Genomic DNA, 12,669 nt, shown 5'->3' with positions numbered 1-12,669 from the left:
GGGAGTCCTGCCTCACGAGCAACCATCACCAGCATCTGGCACTAACTTTCAGTGGTATCATTTAATTCACCCCAAAGTGTGTGTGTTTCTCTTTGAAAGCATTTCTAGTAGCTGTCTGATAACATTCCTTCTATTTCTCTGTTCCTTGTTTTTCTTGCTACCCAGCCCATCCATTAGAGTAGAATGTCAAAAGTGCTCTCTTCTCTTCTATTTTCACGGAGTCTTGTGTGGTTCGAGCTACCCAAGCCTTCTAGATTACTGAGTTTATTTATTCAGAGAAGCAGGGAGGGGAGAAGAGAGTTATTTTAGATGGAGGCACAGACCATATGTTTCGAATACATAACTTTTACCTTGCTTTCAGGACTTGGAGTATGCGTTTAGCATCAAGAATGAATGTTGCAGGGACTTCTGGGTTAGCGCCATCGGCAATGGCGGAATTCCTCTGATCCAGAGGAACCCGCTCCGCAAAAATTGGGTCTTGCCGCCGCGGCGAAGGCGGAGACCCTTTAAAAATCCCAGGCGGAGGAAGCCTGGGAACGTGGGATTCGGCTGACACCAGGAGCGCCCCCCCTACCCACAGGGAAACCCCTTTTCGGGGCTTCTGAAGTGACGTGGGGTGAGCAGGTGCGGTGTTTCGAATCGACCGCTATTTTTACGGAGTGAAGCCGCACAGCCGTTGCCGGAGAGCGCTGACTTTTTCTTGTGGACAATTGGATTTCAAACAACAACCCGTGAGTAGAACGGAAATTGGACTTTTAAAGTATTTTTAAATTGGCACCGATCGGGGAAGGTCCAAACAGGAAGTCCGCCTCCCCTTTCTGTAAATAAACTGAAGCAAAGAACCTGTCAACTAAGGTCGTGGAGAGTTTTATGTAAAGGATTTTAATTCTACTGATTGAAATTACCATCAATTTTTCTTGGAAGCAGGGGAGCCTGCAGGAGAAGGACAAAATTTGGGATTTGAAGTGCCACTTCCCTGAACCCGGGAGTGGTCCGTGAGAGCCCGTTGATGATAAATAGATCAATTTGACAGCTGTCAAGTTAGCTGTCAAGATACAAAAGAGGACTTTGTTTCTATTGTTTATCTTTGTTACAAGCTTATGTTTAAAACGAAGGAAGGACTGTTACAATTTAACGTATGGGACTTTTGGGTCTGTGCTGAAAAGAGTGAAAAGGTACTTGAATCCCTCTAGAGGGAGCTTTGGGACACTGTTTTAAGGAGCAGCTGGGAAACTGTTTTTTGACCTTGGACTGTTTAAGGATGGCGGTCAGGAAGGAAATTGAGTCTGAATTGAACAGGACATTTTTTCTCTTGGGAAAGCTGCAAGACCAGATAAATGTTTTGACTACTAATGTTATAACTTTGGGAACAAAAGTGGGTATTAGTAAAGAACTCGATAAGAATTCGGCACAGGAACCTCCTTCAACTGAACAAACCAGAAAATTTGAGAAGGAGAATAATGTTGTGATTGAAGTGAAGAAAGGGGGAGCCGTAACCCTACAGATGCAAATGGTGAACTACAATTTGAGGCCTTACATGATGGCAACAAGGAGAAGCAATTTTTTGTAGATGGAAGCCTGGCCTGGTTTGGAAAATGAAAGATGGAGAGATCACCTTATGTGGAGATCAGATGACCTTTGGATTACAAATCTGAGCCAGGTGGAGGTTGGAGTTTCGGGGGCCTTTGGATTTGAAAGGAGCGTGAAACAAGATTTGGAATATCCTATAGGCCCTATTTTTAACTATGGAAGTCTGGCAGGAAGGAATATGATTACCGTTGGGTTGGAGCTTCCCCGAGAACTGGTTTTCAATACCAAAGACTATCAAAGAAGACCGGCAGAGGGGACATGAAAGAGATTTAAGAGCCTCGGATTTAAGATCTCCGGGTTGATGGCTTTACGGGACTGATGGACTTTTGCTGGGGACCGAAACCGGGGAGGGGATCTGGTGGAAGGAAATTGGGAATTTTAAAGTGTATATAATATAATTTGTTTTTTGTTTTCTTAATGAGAGATGGGACATTCGTGGAATGGAACCTTTTTTGACCTTAGAGAAACGTATTAAGAACAAGTATAGATATATAGGTTTGGATGAGAGTTAAGATTGGATAAAGTTGGAAAAAATTTAAAGCTTACTTTCAAAAATACTGTAAAATTAAGGATTGTTAGAAAGATGTTGGAAAAAGAAAATTATGTGGTTTTGGCAGAAATGACATAAAGGATTAAGTAAAAATGAATTGATGAAAGAGAGAATGTAAAATTATAGTATATTAAGACAAATTATTAAGATAAAAACAAGGTTGGAAGGATTTGCTGAAATAACAATTTGAATTAGAATACAAAAATGGGAGGTGTGAGGAGGTCAAGGAAATAAGTAAAGGAAAGAAAGCTATGTAAAGGTTCGATTTGTTGTTTTTTAATTGATTGTATTTTTTCTGTCTTTTTTATTTTTCTTTTTTCTCTTTTTTCTTTTTGTAACCTTTAAAATTTGAATAAATATTATTTTAAAAAAATGAAATTAATGTTGTAGAAAAAGCAAAAAAAAAAAAAGGAAAAAAAGAATGAATGTTGCAAAAGCTCCCCAATTATTTAGAGATAGGACCCTTCAGTTGCTGCTGCTCTATGTGTTTTTCCCTTATTGCTTTCAGATACTGCCTGTCCTTAGCAAATCAGAAAGACTTTATTCAGAGAAAGTTTCTCCTCAGGCGCATCAGAATATTTTGTGCCTTGATATCCTTACTCTTTATGTTTACTCAGAGGCCTAATCCCTTAAGCATGACATCCTCTCAGTGTGTGTGTGAGAGTGTGCACATATCCTAAGAAGGGCATCACATGTTTTATTGGGAAGCACAGTGGTCCAGGGCAGAAGAATCTTTTGTGGCACAACTTCATACCTTCAGTAGCAGTCAAGCTCTATAATAAACTTAAAGTTTTCACAGTTTTGGAGTTTTGGAGCACATGCAATTCAATAATAGCTGGGGAGTTTCATTTGCCCAGTCTATAAGGAGAGACCTTCACTTGATCTAAATCATAGGAGCCAACTCTAGGGGCCAATGCCCTTTCATCTCCCCCAATGAAATATTTGAGGGGGACCACAAGTTGATGAACATTGTTGTTCAAATAGTGTGTGTTTTGTGATCAATTATGTGGGGCACCTCCCCCCCAATATTTTATTCAAGTTGGTACTCCTGACCTAAATAGCTTGTTTTTAGTTATGTGTTCTGCTCACTACTGTGCAGAAAATTGCACATCTGTTGCATGTATTTAGTTCCAACAGTGCATCCACAACTGACCTCTCATATGATGAAGGCACATCCAACCCTTTTTAGCAGCTGCTTTCTAACAATTTGTGAACAGACAGCCAGGTCTTCCTTTGTGGCTGTAAGTATGGCACTGTATCATTCTACAGAGGTGGAAATCTCCCAGGTGTCTTGTTACAGAAGAATGGCCTCTTAGATCTTGTAGCTCATAAATGAATACTTTACTTAAAAAGCAGGAACAGATGATAAATTTCAGTTATCTGGCAGGATGTCATAGAACTCCATGCAGACTGAGAAATGGAAGACATCCTTGTGCCATTAACCCTTCTGTACCATCACTACACTAACACTACTAGTAGTGTACCAACACTACTACCGTGTTTTGTTTCTTCCTTTTCTTCCTTTTGAATTATCCCTTTTTTTGTTGTCTTCTTTTTAACATTTTCCTTATTTTTTTTTTAGAAAAAGCAGAATAGGAAGCCAAGCACATGTGTTCATGATAACTGAAAATTTGCTTTAAATGTAAAAAAGTGACTCATGTTAGTGATCTGAACCCTGGGAAATGGAGCTTTATTGTTCCATGTTTGGTATCACCTACTGTATAAGGAGGGGTGGTGGCTTTTTGCTTTTGTTTTACATTGAATAAAAATTGGGGGGATGTGATGGATGGGAGCTGCTGTTTTGACACATTCTTCATGCAGTTCCTCTGTCTGCTCTAGGTTTGTAACACAACCACGGACAGAAAACATGCAGATGCATCTCTGGAGAAGTATGTCACAGAATCAGTAATGAGCATAGTGAGTGGTTTCTTCAGTTCTCCATTTTCAGACAACAGCACAAGCCTCCAGGTAAAGACTTAGAATCATAGACCCTTGATCATTTTGGTTGCCCTCCTCTGCATATGCTCCAGCTTGTCAACACCCTTCTTAAATTGTGGTTTCCAGAATTGGACATAGTATTCCAGGTGTGGTCTGACCAAGGCAGAATAGACTGGTGCTATGACTTCCCTTGATCTGAACACTATGCTTCTGTTGATGCAGGCTAGAATAGCAGCATTGTTTCTTTTTCCTGCTGCATCACACTGTTGAGTCACGTTACGCTTGTTGTTCACCAAGACCCCTAGATCCTTTTCAAATGTACTGCTAGTAAGCCATGTGTCCCCCATCCTATATTTGTGCATTTGCTTCTTCCTGCCTAAGTATGTTTGTCACTATTGAAATTCATTTTGTTAGCTTGTGCCCAGTTCTCCAATCTGTTAAGGTCATTTTGAATTCTGATTCTGTCTTCTGTGGCATTAGCTACCCCTCCCAGTTTGGTGTCATCTGCAAATTTGAAATATGTGATACATGTTTATTTCAGACTACTATTCCATGGTCTCACATGTGACAGGAAGTTAGCAATCCATGCATTCACAGGAACGTTTATTTCATTGGTGACACTATTTGCTTGTCCCCACCCCTATGTAAACAGGAAGAAATCTATAAAACAATTTCATTTCATTTTATTTCATTTTCATTTATTATCTTTCTGTGCCGCTTTTCAGTCACACGAATCACAAAGTGGCTCACAAATAATAAATAACAGTAATATAACAGAACTTCACAATTACAGCATAAATCTTATAGAATATTTAGCAATCATTGGTAAAACAACCACTTTCTACAAAATACGATTAACAAAACATCTAAAAAAAAAGGTAAACATCACAACCACAACAAAAAAGTCATATTCACAGCACACATAACCCACAAAACAACATTAACAAACTAATAACCAAAAATAAACACTGCTGAATTCTCTCTCTCTCTCTCTCTCTCTCTCTCTCTCTCTCTCTCACACACACACACACACACACACACACACAGAGAGAGAGAGAGAGAGAGAGAGAGACCGAGAGAGAGAGACATAATCCCTAGCTCTGTACTCTATGAAAAATTCAACTTATATAATTTTTTTTCCATAAAAACATTTCCACCCTGCCTTTCAGCTCCCGAAAGTATATATTTGATGGAGGGTTTGAAAGCCAGAATCCACAGATCTCTTTGCCTAGGGCAGCCTTCCACCCTCCGCTGCCTGATGTTCTTCAACTACAACTTCCATCATTGAGCAGGCTGCCTAGGAATGATGGGGGTTATAGTCCAACATCTGAGGAAATCTGGCCTAGATTATATTAGTTGACACTGCATAGATTAAGATGAAGGCTTGCCTAAATTCAGCTGCTAAATCATACAGCAATACTCACTGCTGAGGTACAGTGTTCTCCCTGGACAAGATGGAAGCAATTTCAGACATTTCAACAGGTGACCCCTCTTTATTTTTGCTATTAAAGCAAGGAAGTGAAGCAGACTAAAACCCAGGAAAATGTCCTATGATGGGTCAGGGTATTTGTTCATCTAGCCCAGCATTTTCCACTCTGACTGGCTGCAGCTCTCTAGGATCTTGAAGATGTGTAACATTACCTGCCTCCTGATCTTAAGATGTGAGGGATGAACCTGGGACCATCTGCAGGCAAAGCATGTGATCTAATACTGATCTACAACACCAGCTAGAAGCCAAACCTGGATATATTATCATTTCCTTTTTTTCAGCTTTCCTGGCCCTTAGGTCAAAAGCATCCTGGCCCCGAGTGTTAGAGCGATTGACATGGCTAGACTGGAGTGAGTGTCTTCAAATATGCCAGACCCCATAGAGGTTATACTCTTGCTACCCAAATCCCTCATTCAGATTTCCCTTACGCCAGCGGAGCCACCTTGAGGCAGGTGGTAGAACGACTGGCTCTGTCTCACTTTCCCTCTCATGCACCACTCTAGAAGAGTGCTTGGTGCAATAATACATGGAGTATGTGAAATCAGTAGCAGTGCACATGTGTTTGTATTAGGCTAGAACACATAGCAATTTTTATTTATTGTATAAATATCTTAGATCATAATATCTAAACATGTTTGAGCTGATAACATATTTTTTGTGTTCTTTCAGACACACCAGCCTGTTTTTATCCAGTTACTGCAGTCTGCGTTTAGAATTTACAACTGTACCTGGCCAAACCCAGTGCAGAAATCTTCAGTAGAGTCCTGTATTAAAACTTTAGCTGAAGTCGGTAGGTCATTATACTCCTTGCTTTCACTGTTTCTGTTTTGAGTGACTTTGGATGGAATACCTGTTACTTCTAGGAAAGTAAAATCCTGCAAATCCTGCTAGTGCAGGAAACCTTTGTGCAATCTCCTTTGAAATGAGCGGAAGTTGAATTAAAGGATGGTCACTAGTGGAATGTGCACACTAATCTATACAGTATTTTGCTTGCAGTGGGGAAGCCTCATCACAAATAAAACATGAGTGGCTAGAGAGAGCTTCGGGTGTGGCCTCTTTCTTGCCCTATAGAATTGCTGCAGGACACTTGAGCAGAAGAATCTTACCCTGATTGCTGCTGGTTCCCTGGCAAGCAAGGGCAACACTTACTCTAAGACTGAACTGACTTGACCTGGTGTTTCATCAGGCTGGCCTGGATGCCCTCAGTCTGGACTGCCTTGGTCCCTTCTATCCTCCTTTCAAATTCATAGCAGCTGATGAGTCACGGGAGGAGAAGGCAATGACTCAAGATTATTGGCATATCAGAATTGTGGCTTATCAGACTTTCCTTCGAGTCAGAATTATGTATCAGAATTGTGGCATATCAGACTAGGACCTGGGTTCAGCCATGAAGCCAACTGGGTGACCTTGGGCCTAACCTACCTCACGGGACTGTTGTGATTATCAAACAGAAAGGGGGAGGGGTGTGTATGCCACCCTGAGCTCCTTGGAGGAAAGTTGCTATATAAATGTAATAATAAATAAATAAGAGTAACCAGCTGCCCCCTACAAATTACTTGCAGCTCATTACATCCACTTTTACTAGGAAATAAAATACATACAATTTGATTCGGGGAGGAGGTGTTGCTGTTCAGTAAGTGCATATATGATTTATTAGTTGGATTGATTTCCTTTTTTTGACCAAATCATTTTTATTGATTTTCCAAATTTTACCAAATCAGCTCAGCCACAAATTAAGACAAATTTAATACAATTTTCCCCAAAATTGGTTTCCCATACTCATTCATGATGTGTCCAAATTTTCCTCTTGTTGCTGTTTATTTTCCTAGTTGTTTCTAGTTCACATTCCTTACAATTAACCTTATATTACAGTAGGGTTTTTTTAAAAAAACAACCTTGTTTATCCTTAACCATCAGCTTGCCAATTCCTGCATGTAAAATATTCTAACATTTGTAATATCTACAAGTGAGGTTACTCCACAAATTATCAAATCCACAGTAAGTCAGTAATTATCATTTCTAAAATAAACTATGTATGAAAACCCAATAGTTCACTTTTACTAGGTGTTTTTCCTTTTCTTCTTATATGCACAGTGCATTCTGTCCAGACCTCTTAAATGCCCAATCCAAGTATCTCCTCTGTTGTTGTCCATTCTAAAATAGGAAATTGCAAGGATGACCTTGGTATTTTCCCATGGCGCCTTAACAGTGAGCCCATAATAGTAGGAGAAGGCAGACTGTCTGTCAGAGCTGCCCAAGGTCCCAGCTCACAGAGGACCAACGCCAGGTCGTGGTTATATACAAAAGTCTTTATTGAAGTTCAGTTTCCATTCCAAAGCCGTAGCGCGCAGCTCTACGTCTTAAACCCTAGACCACCGAAGCTCCGTCTGTCTCCTCCCCCTAGACACCACTTTAAGACTCTAGCCTTACTCCACCTCTTCCGTTGTTCTTTCCTCCTCTGGGTCCGTCTGCCCGCCGGGGTGTTGCCCTTTCTGGACTCTTCTGATGCTGAAGAGTCCCTGGATTCTTCCCCCTGCCTCCGGCGTGCTTTAGGACCTGGCTCCCAATCCGAGCTCCCTGCTGTCCCGCACGCCTGTACATTTGAACTTGGCGCGCGCGCCCACCCGGCCACCTTCCTCCTGACCGTTACACTGCTCCTGTCACTGCTTCCCCCTTCGGGGGGGGGCTAGCTGGATCTGACTTCCCCTCCATTCCCTCACTCAGCGATAGGGGTGTGGTCAGCCCTGACTCATCTTCTCTCCCCACTGGAGGGGAAGCCTGCCCTGACACATGGGACTCTTCCCCCCCCCCCCCCGCTACGCTCTGGTGGGGAAACCGGTCCCGATCTCCAGCTGCTGCTTTGGGAGTCACTGCTGGCCCCTAGCTTCTGGTGCGTCCCTCCCGGGACCCCCCTTGCCCTGGCCATCGGAGCCCCCTTCTGTGAATCTTCCGATTCGCTGGAGAGGCTCATGGAATCTCTCGGGCCACTGTCATCTTCCCCTACGCTGCCCTCAGATTCTTCCCCTTCGCTCTCCATCTCCCCTCTTCCCTGTGCTTCTGCTCCTGAGCCCCTGACACTGTCTTTCCTAGAAAATTTGTAGCAGTTCAATCTTTAGTCGCCCTCACCTTAAGCCAAGCAGACCCAAGCTGATGACTTTCCATTGAAATTTGCCTCTAAGAGTACACCGGTTATCGCTGGCCATTTCCCATCAGGTTCTCATCAACATTTTCTGACACTCCAAACTTTAATTAATGTCCCTGATTGTTTAATTATTTAAAATTATTTCAGTCTTATTCGTCAGGTTCTTTCACTTTCATCAAGCTGAAGAGGTGATAGGTAAAACTCCTCAAAAAAAGCAGCTCATCACATCTTCCCCTTCCTTCCATTGTTTTGACAGCATCAGACAGCATCACTCCACCTCACACTGCCTGGAGTTTTACCTGCACACACTTCCAATTTTCCACTAATAAACCTCACTTGTGATCCTTTTATTTCTTTAATCCAGAGGGGGTAAGAAGTAAGCCTTTGAAAGCTTTAAGCAACAACAATAATAGCATTAATAATAAAAGAAGACCTACTCCTCTCTTCTCTCCATTTTGAATTACAGCAGGAATCATAACTCAAATCTCATACCTCAACTTCAATAGCCTGATTATGCCATTAATTTTAATCTAGTGTCCAAAATTTTGAAGGAGCTCTGACACTTGCTGTGGCGGACTTTGGAGGCTGTCTCTGTGATGGAGAAACAAAATAAAAAAATTCCTTCCAGTAGCACCTTAAAGACCAACTAAGTTAGTTCTTGGTATGAGCTTTCGTGTGCATGCACACTTCTTCAGATACACTGAAACAGAAGTCACCAGACCCTTCTATATACTATACTTGCAGTCGTTAAGAGTCGTCAACAGGCTCATCACAGCTATCTGCCAATCACCCAATCCCACCACCCTTCTGAGTAATACCCCTCCCCACCTTCTCACTATATAGAAGGGTCTGGTGACTTCTGTTTCAGTGTATCTGAAGAAGTGTGCATGCACACGAAAGCTCATACCAAGAACTAACTTAGTTGGTCTTTAAGGTGCTACTGGAAGGAATTTTTTTATTTTGTTTTGACTATGGCAGACCAACACGGCTACCTATCTGTATCTGTGATGGAGAGTTTGAGACCCAGCGTCTCCTCCCCTCCTGGTTCTTGGGTGGCAGGAGTGGGCACAAAGACGACATTTGGCCAAAAGTGCTGTTGGTTCACTCATAACACTAACCCATATTTAACATTAAGCTTAGTAAATGTTAACCTTAGTTAAGGCTGAGGCATCTGGCAGATGATCTCTTAAACTAGGATTAGGGTTTTTTTGCTCTCCAGATGTTGCTGAACTATAGCTCCCATCAGTCCCAGCAAGCATGGCCCAATAGCCAGGGATTTGGTTCGCATCTGTCTGTCTTGAGAGACAATGGAGTGTGCATCTGGGGGTGAAGTCAAACTGCTGTGTTAGTTAATTCCACACTGTGGGTATTGCTAATATAAGAACTGAATAGATTGTATTTCCTGATCAATCTGCTGGACTTTAACTTCTCATAGTATGTTTCGTTTATATGTTAAGTTGGTCTATAGAACCATATATTTTGATATGATATGTTGAATCACATTTTAAAAGAATTTATATAGTTATATACAGCCTGTTGTGTTGTTTGTGTTGTTATCAGTTTTGTATTTACGTGACAAAGGGTTTGGTAGTGTTAGTTGACAGTAGCGAAGTAACCTCTCAGGGGTGCAAGCCTGAGCAGGGTGTATGGAGGTTCTGGACTGCCTAGACAACAAGAGCCCCCTCTTGGCCTCGCTGATGTGATTCAAAGGAAAGCACCAGGTTGGCTGCAGGAGGTGCTGGAAGGAAGCATAGAAGGTGCCATCCAACTACCTTAAGGCAGTGGTTTTTAACCAATGTGCCGTGGCGCTCTAGGGTGCCTTGAATGATAGTCAGGGGGGGCCGTGGGCAACACTGGCTTCTGTCTTTCTTTTCCTTCCCTCCCTTCTTTGATGCCCGCTGTTGGTTACAGCAGCGACCATGGCTACAAGCTCCCCAGGCGAATGGTGCGTCTCTTTGGGGTGGGGGTGGGCAACTCAGAGACCATGGATGGCCACAGCAGCTGCCCAGAGGACTCCCAAGGAAAGGGGAGAGGAGAAGAGGCTGAGAGAACAGTCCACAAGGCAGGGTGTTTGAAAAAGAGTGAGAGGCTGCCAGCTCTGCAGACAAGGGATAACATAACTGGGCTCCTGAGCCCCACAGGGGTGCCACAGAAAGAATGTAGTTGGTCAAGGGAGCCGTGGACTCAAAAAGGGGCTCCACTCCTGATTTGTGTAGGATTTGCTCCTTTTCTTCTCTCAATGTCCACAAGGCAGCAGAGGTTTAAGATCAGAGTTGTTCTTCTCCTAGATGGGCTACCTTTCCAGGTTGATGAGCCCCATCTGCCCCTCACTTCTCTCTACAGCATGTGCAGAAATCACCTTCTTGACCATTTGTCCCACTATTGGTCTTTTCCACTCAATCCGCTCAGTCGTGTTTTCAGGCACAGTTCCTAACTCACTGAGTCTTTGATTCCCATTGGCTACATTCACTTGGTTTAATCGGCCAGTTGAATCCGTTCCTGGGGTGTGGCTGCTGTTGTATGCTGCCAGTTTCTAGGAGCCACAGGTGAGTTTCCAAGTGAGTTTCCAGTGTTGGGACCAAAGGTGGACCAACTACCCCAGAAGGAGCACAACATGTCCCCCACCAGAGGTACCACCCCTCCCTTGATACCCCATATACCCCTGGCCAGGGGATTATAGGAGCCATAGGATTCCTTCTGCAACTTGGTGCCTTTTGGAAATTGTGTGTATGTTTGAGGAAGTGTCGAAGATCATTCTCCTATTTGATTTTTTTCTCATGCATGCATTATTTATCATATGTAAATCAAATGGCTGGCTAACTACTACTAGTCTGGGAACCATCTGCCCAAAGCAGAACCCTCAAATCCAGCACATATTCTGGTTCATGTGGTTTTTCGTGGCATCTTTAGTTAAATTCTGTTTTGCCTTTTTTTAACCCCACTTTGCTCTACAAGTTCTCTGCATACTTTCAGAAACCTTCCGAACAGGAACAACAAACTAGCATGCTTGTGGAATAAACTAGTGTGGTACAAAAGTACAAGAAATTGGCACATGCTGATCGGCACAAGCAGCCAGTAATAACTTGAATAAAAATGTTCATATTTCTTTGCTGGTATTTTGAAAAGGGAACATATATTTGATGTTGTTTTTAAATAATGAAATGTGGAACAAATGAAAGTTAAGCTTCCTACAAGCTACTATGATAAGCAGACAGAGGTTTTGTTTACAGCTCAAAACTTCAGCTGTGACCTCTGATAATTGATGCAAACCTTAATTACAAATAGAATTATACATTTTAAGAACCATTCAGAACAAAGGAACATATTTTCACTTGACTTTCTTTGTGATAGTTTTCATTAGCTGCAAGTCTTTGAAAAATCATAGTGCTTGACGGCTGCTCAGCCACTGACGGAAGAAAGTGGCTTGCGGAAGAAAGTGGCTTGCTCGCTTCAAATAATGCCTGGAAGATCTGTAGGAATGTGACTGTTTCAGCCCTCGTGCTCTACAATTTATTCATATGATCCTGGATATACTATTTCTGAAGGGGTAGCAATGTTAGTTTCTGATTTCAGAAACAACCAGGAATCTTGTAGTACTTTAAAGTCTAACAAATTTATTAAAAGTGTGAGCTTTTGTGGACTACAGTCTACTTCATCAGATGTGTGAAATGGTTTCTTGCATGGGGGAGGGGAGAGACAGATAGTAAACTGTGAGTCAGAAGAAAATGGCATTCAGAGTGGCCATTCAGAGTGGCCATTAACCCCAAACAGTATTTAACAACACATTCATCCAGGCATTGGTAAGCCAATTAACATATGTAGTGTGGATTTTGAAAAATCCATTGTGCCGATTTCATTCCAAAAGTGATAGCATTGAACCTCTTGATATATTGCAATTTGTGTGATTCATATTGCACTCTCCCTTTCAAGTCACTGCCCCCTGGTCGGTCGGTATATCTA

General features: G+C 42.2%; 1 protein-coding gene across 8 annotated transcripts in view; it reads left to right on the top strand.

Annotated features, from left to right (window-relative positions):
* Positions 1–12,669, top strand: part of ITPR2 (inositol 1,4,5-trisphosphate receptor type 2) — a 292,662-nt gene that overhangs the window by 154,991 nt on the left and 125,002 nt on the right. For all 8 annotated transcript variants that reach the window (XM_079993294.1, XM_079993291.1, XM_079993290.1 and 5 more), the window contains 2 exons: positions 3,980–4,108; positions 6,237–6,357. In XM_079993294.1, coding sequence (XP_079849420.1) covers positions 3,980–4,108; positions 6,237–6,357 — 250 coding nt within the window. The remainder of the gene's footprint in view (positions 1–3,979; positions 4,109–6,236; positions 6,358–12,669) is intronic.

Source organism: Podarcis cretensis, assembly GCF_951804945.1.
Source record: "Podarcis cretensis genome assembly, chromosome: 10".
NCBI lineage: Eukaryota > Metazoa > Chordata > Lepidosauria > Squamata > Lacertidae > Podarcis > Podarcis cretensis.
The sequence above is the reverse complement of the archived record's forward strand: the minus strand, read 5'-3'. Positions and strand labels throughout refer to the sequence as shown.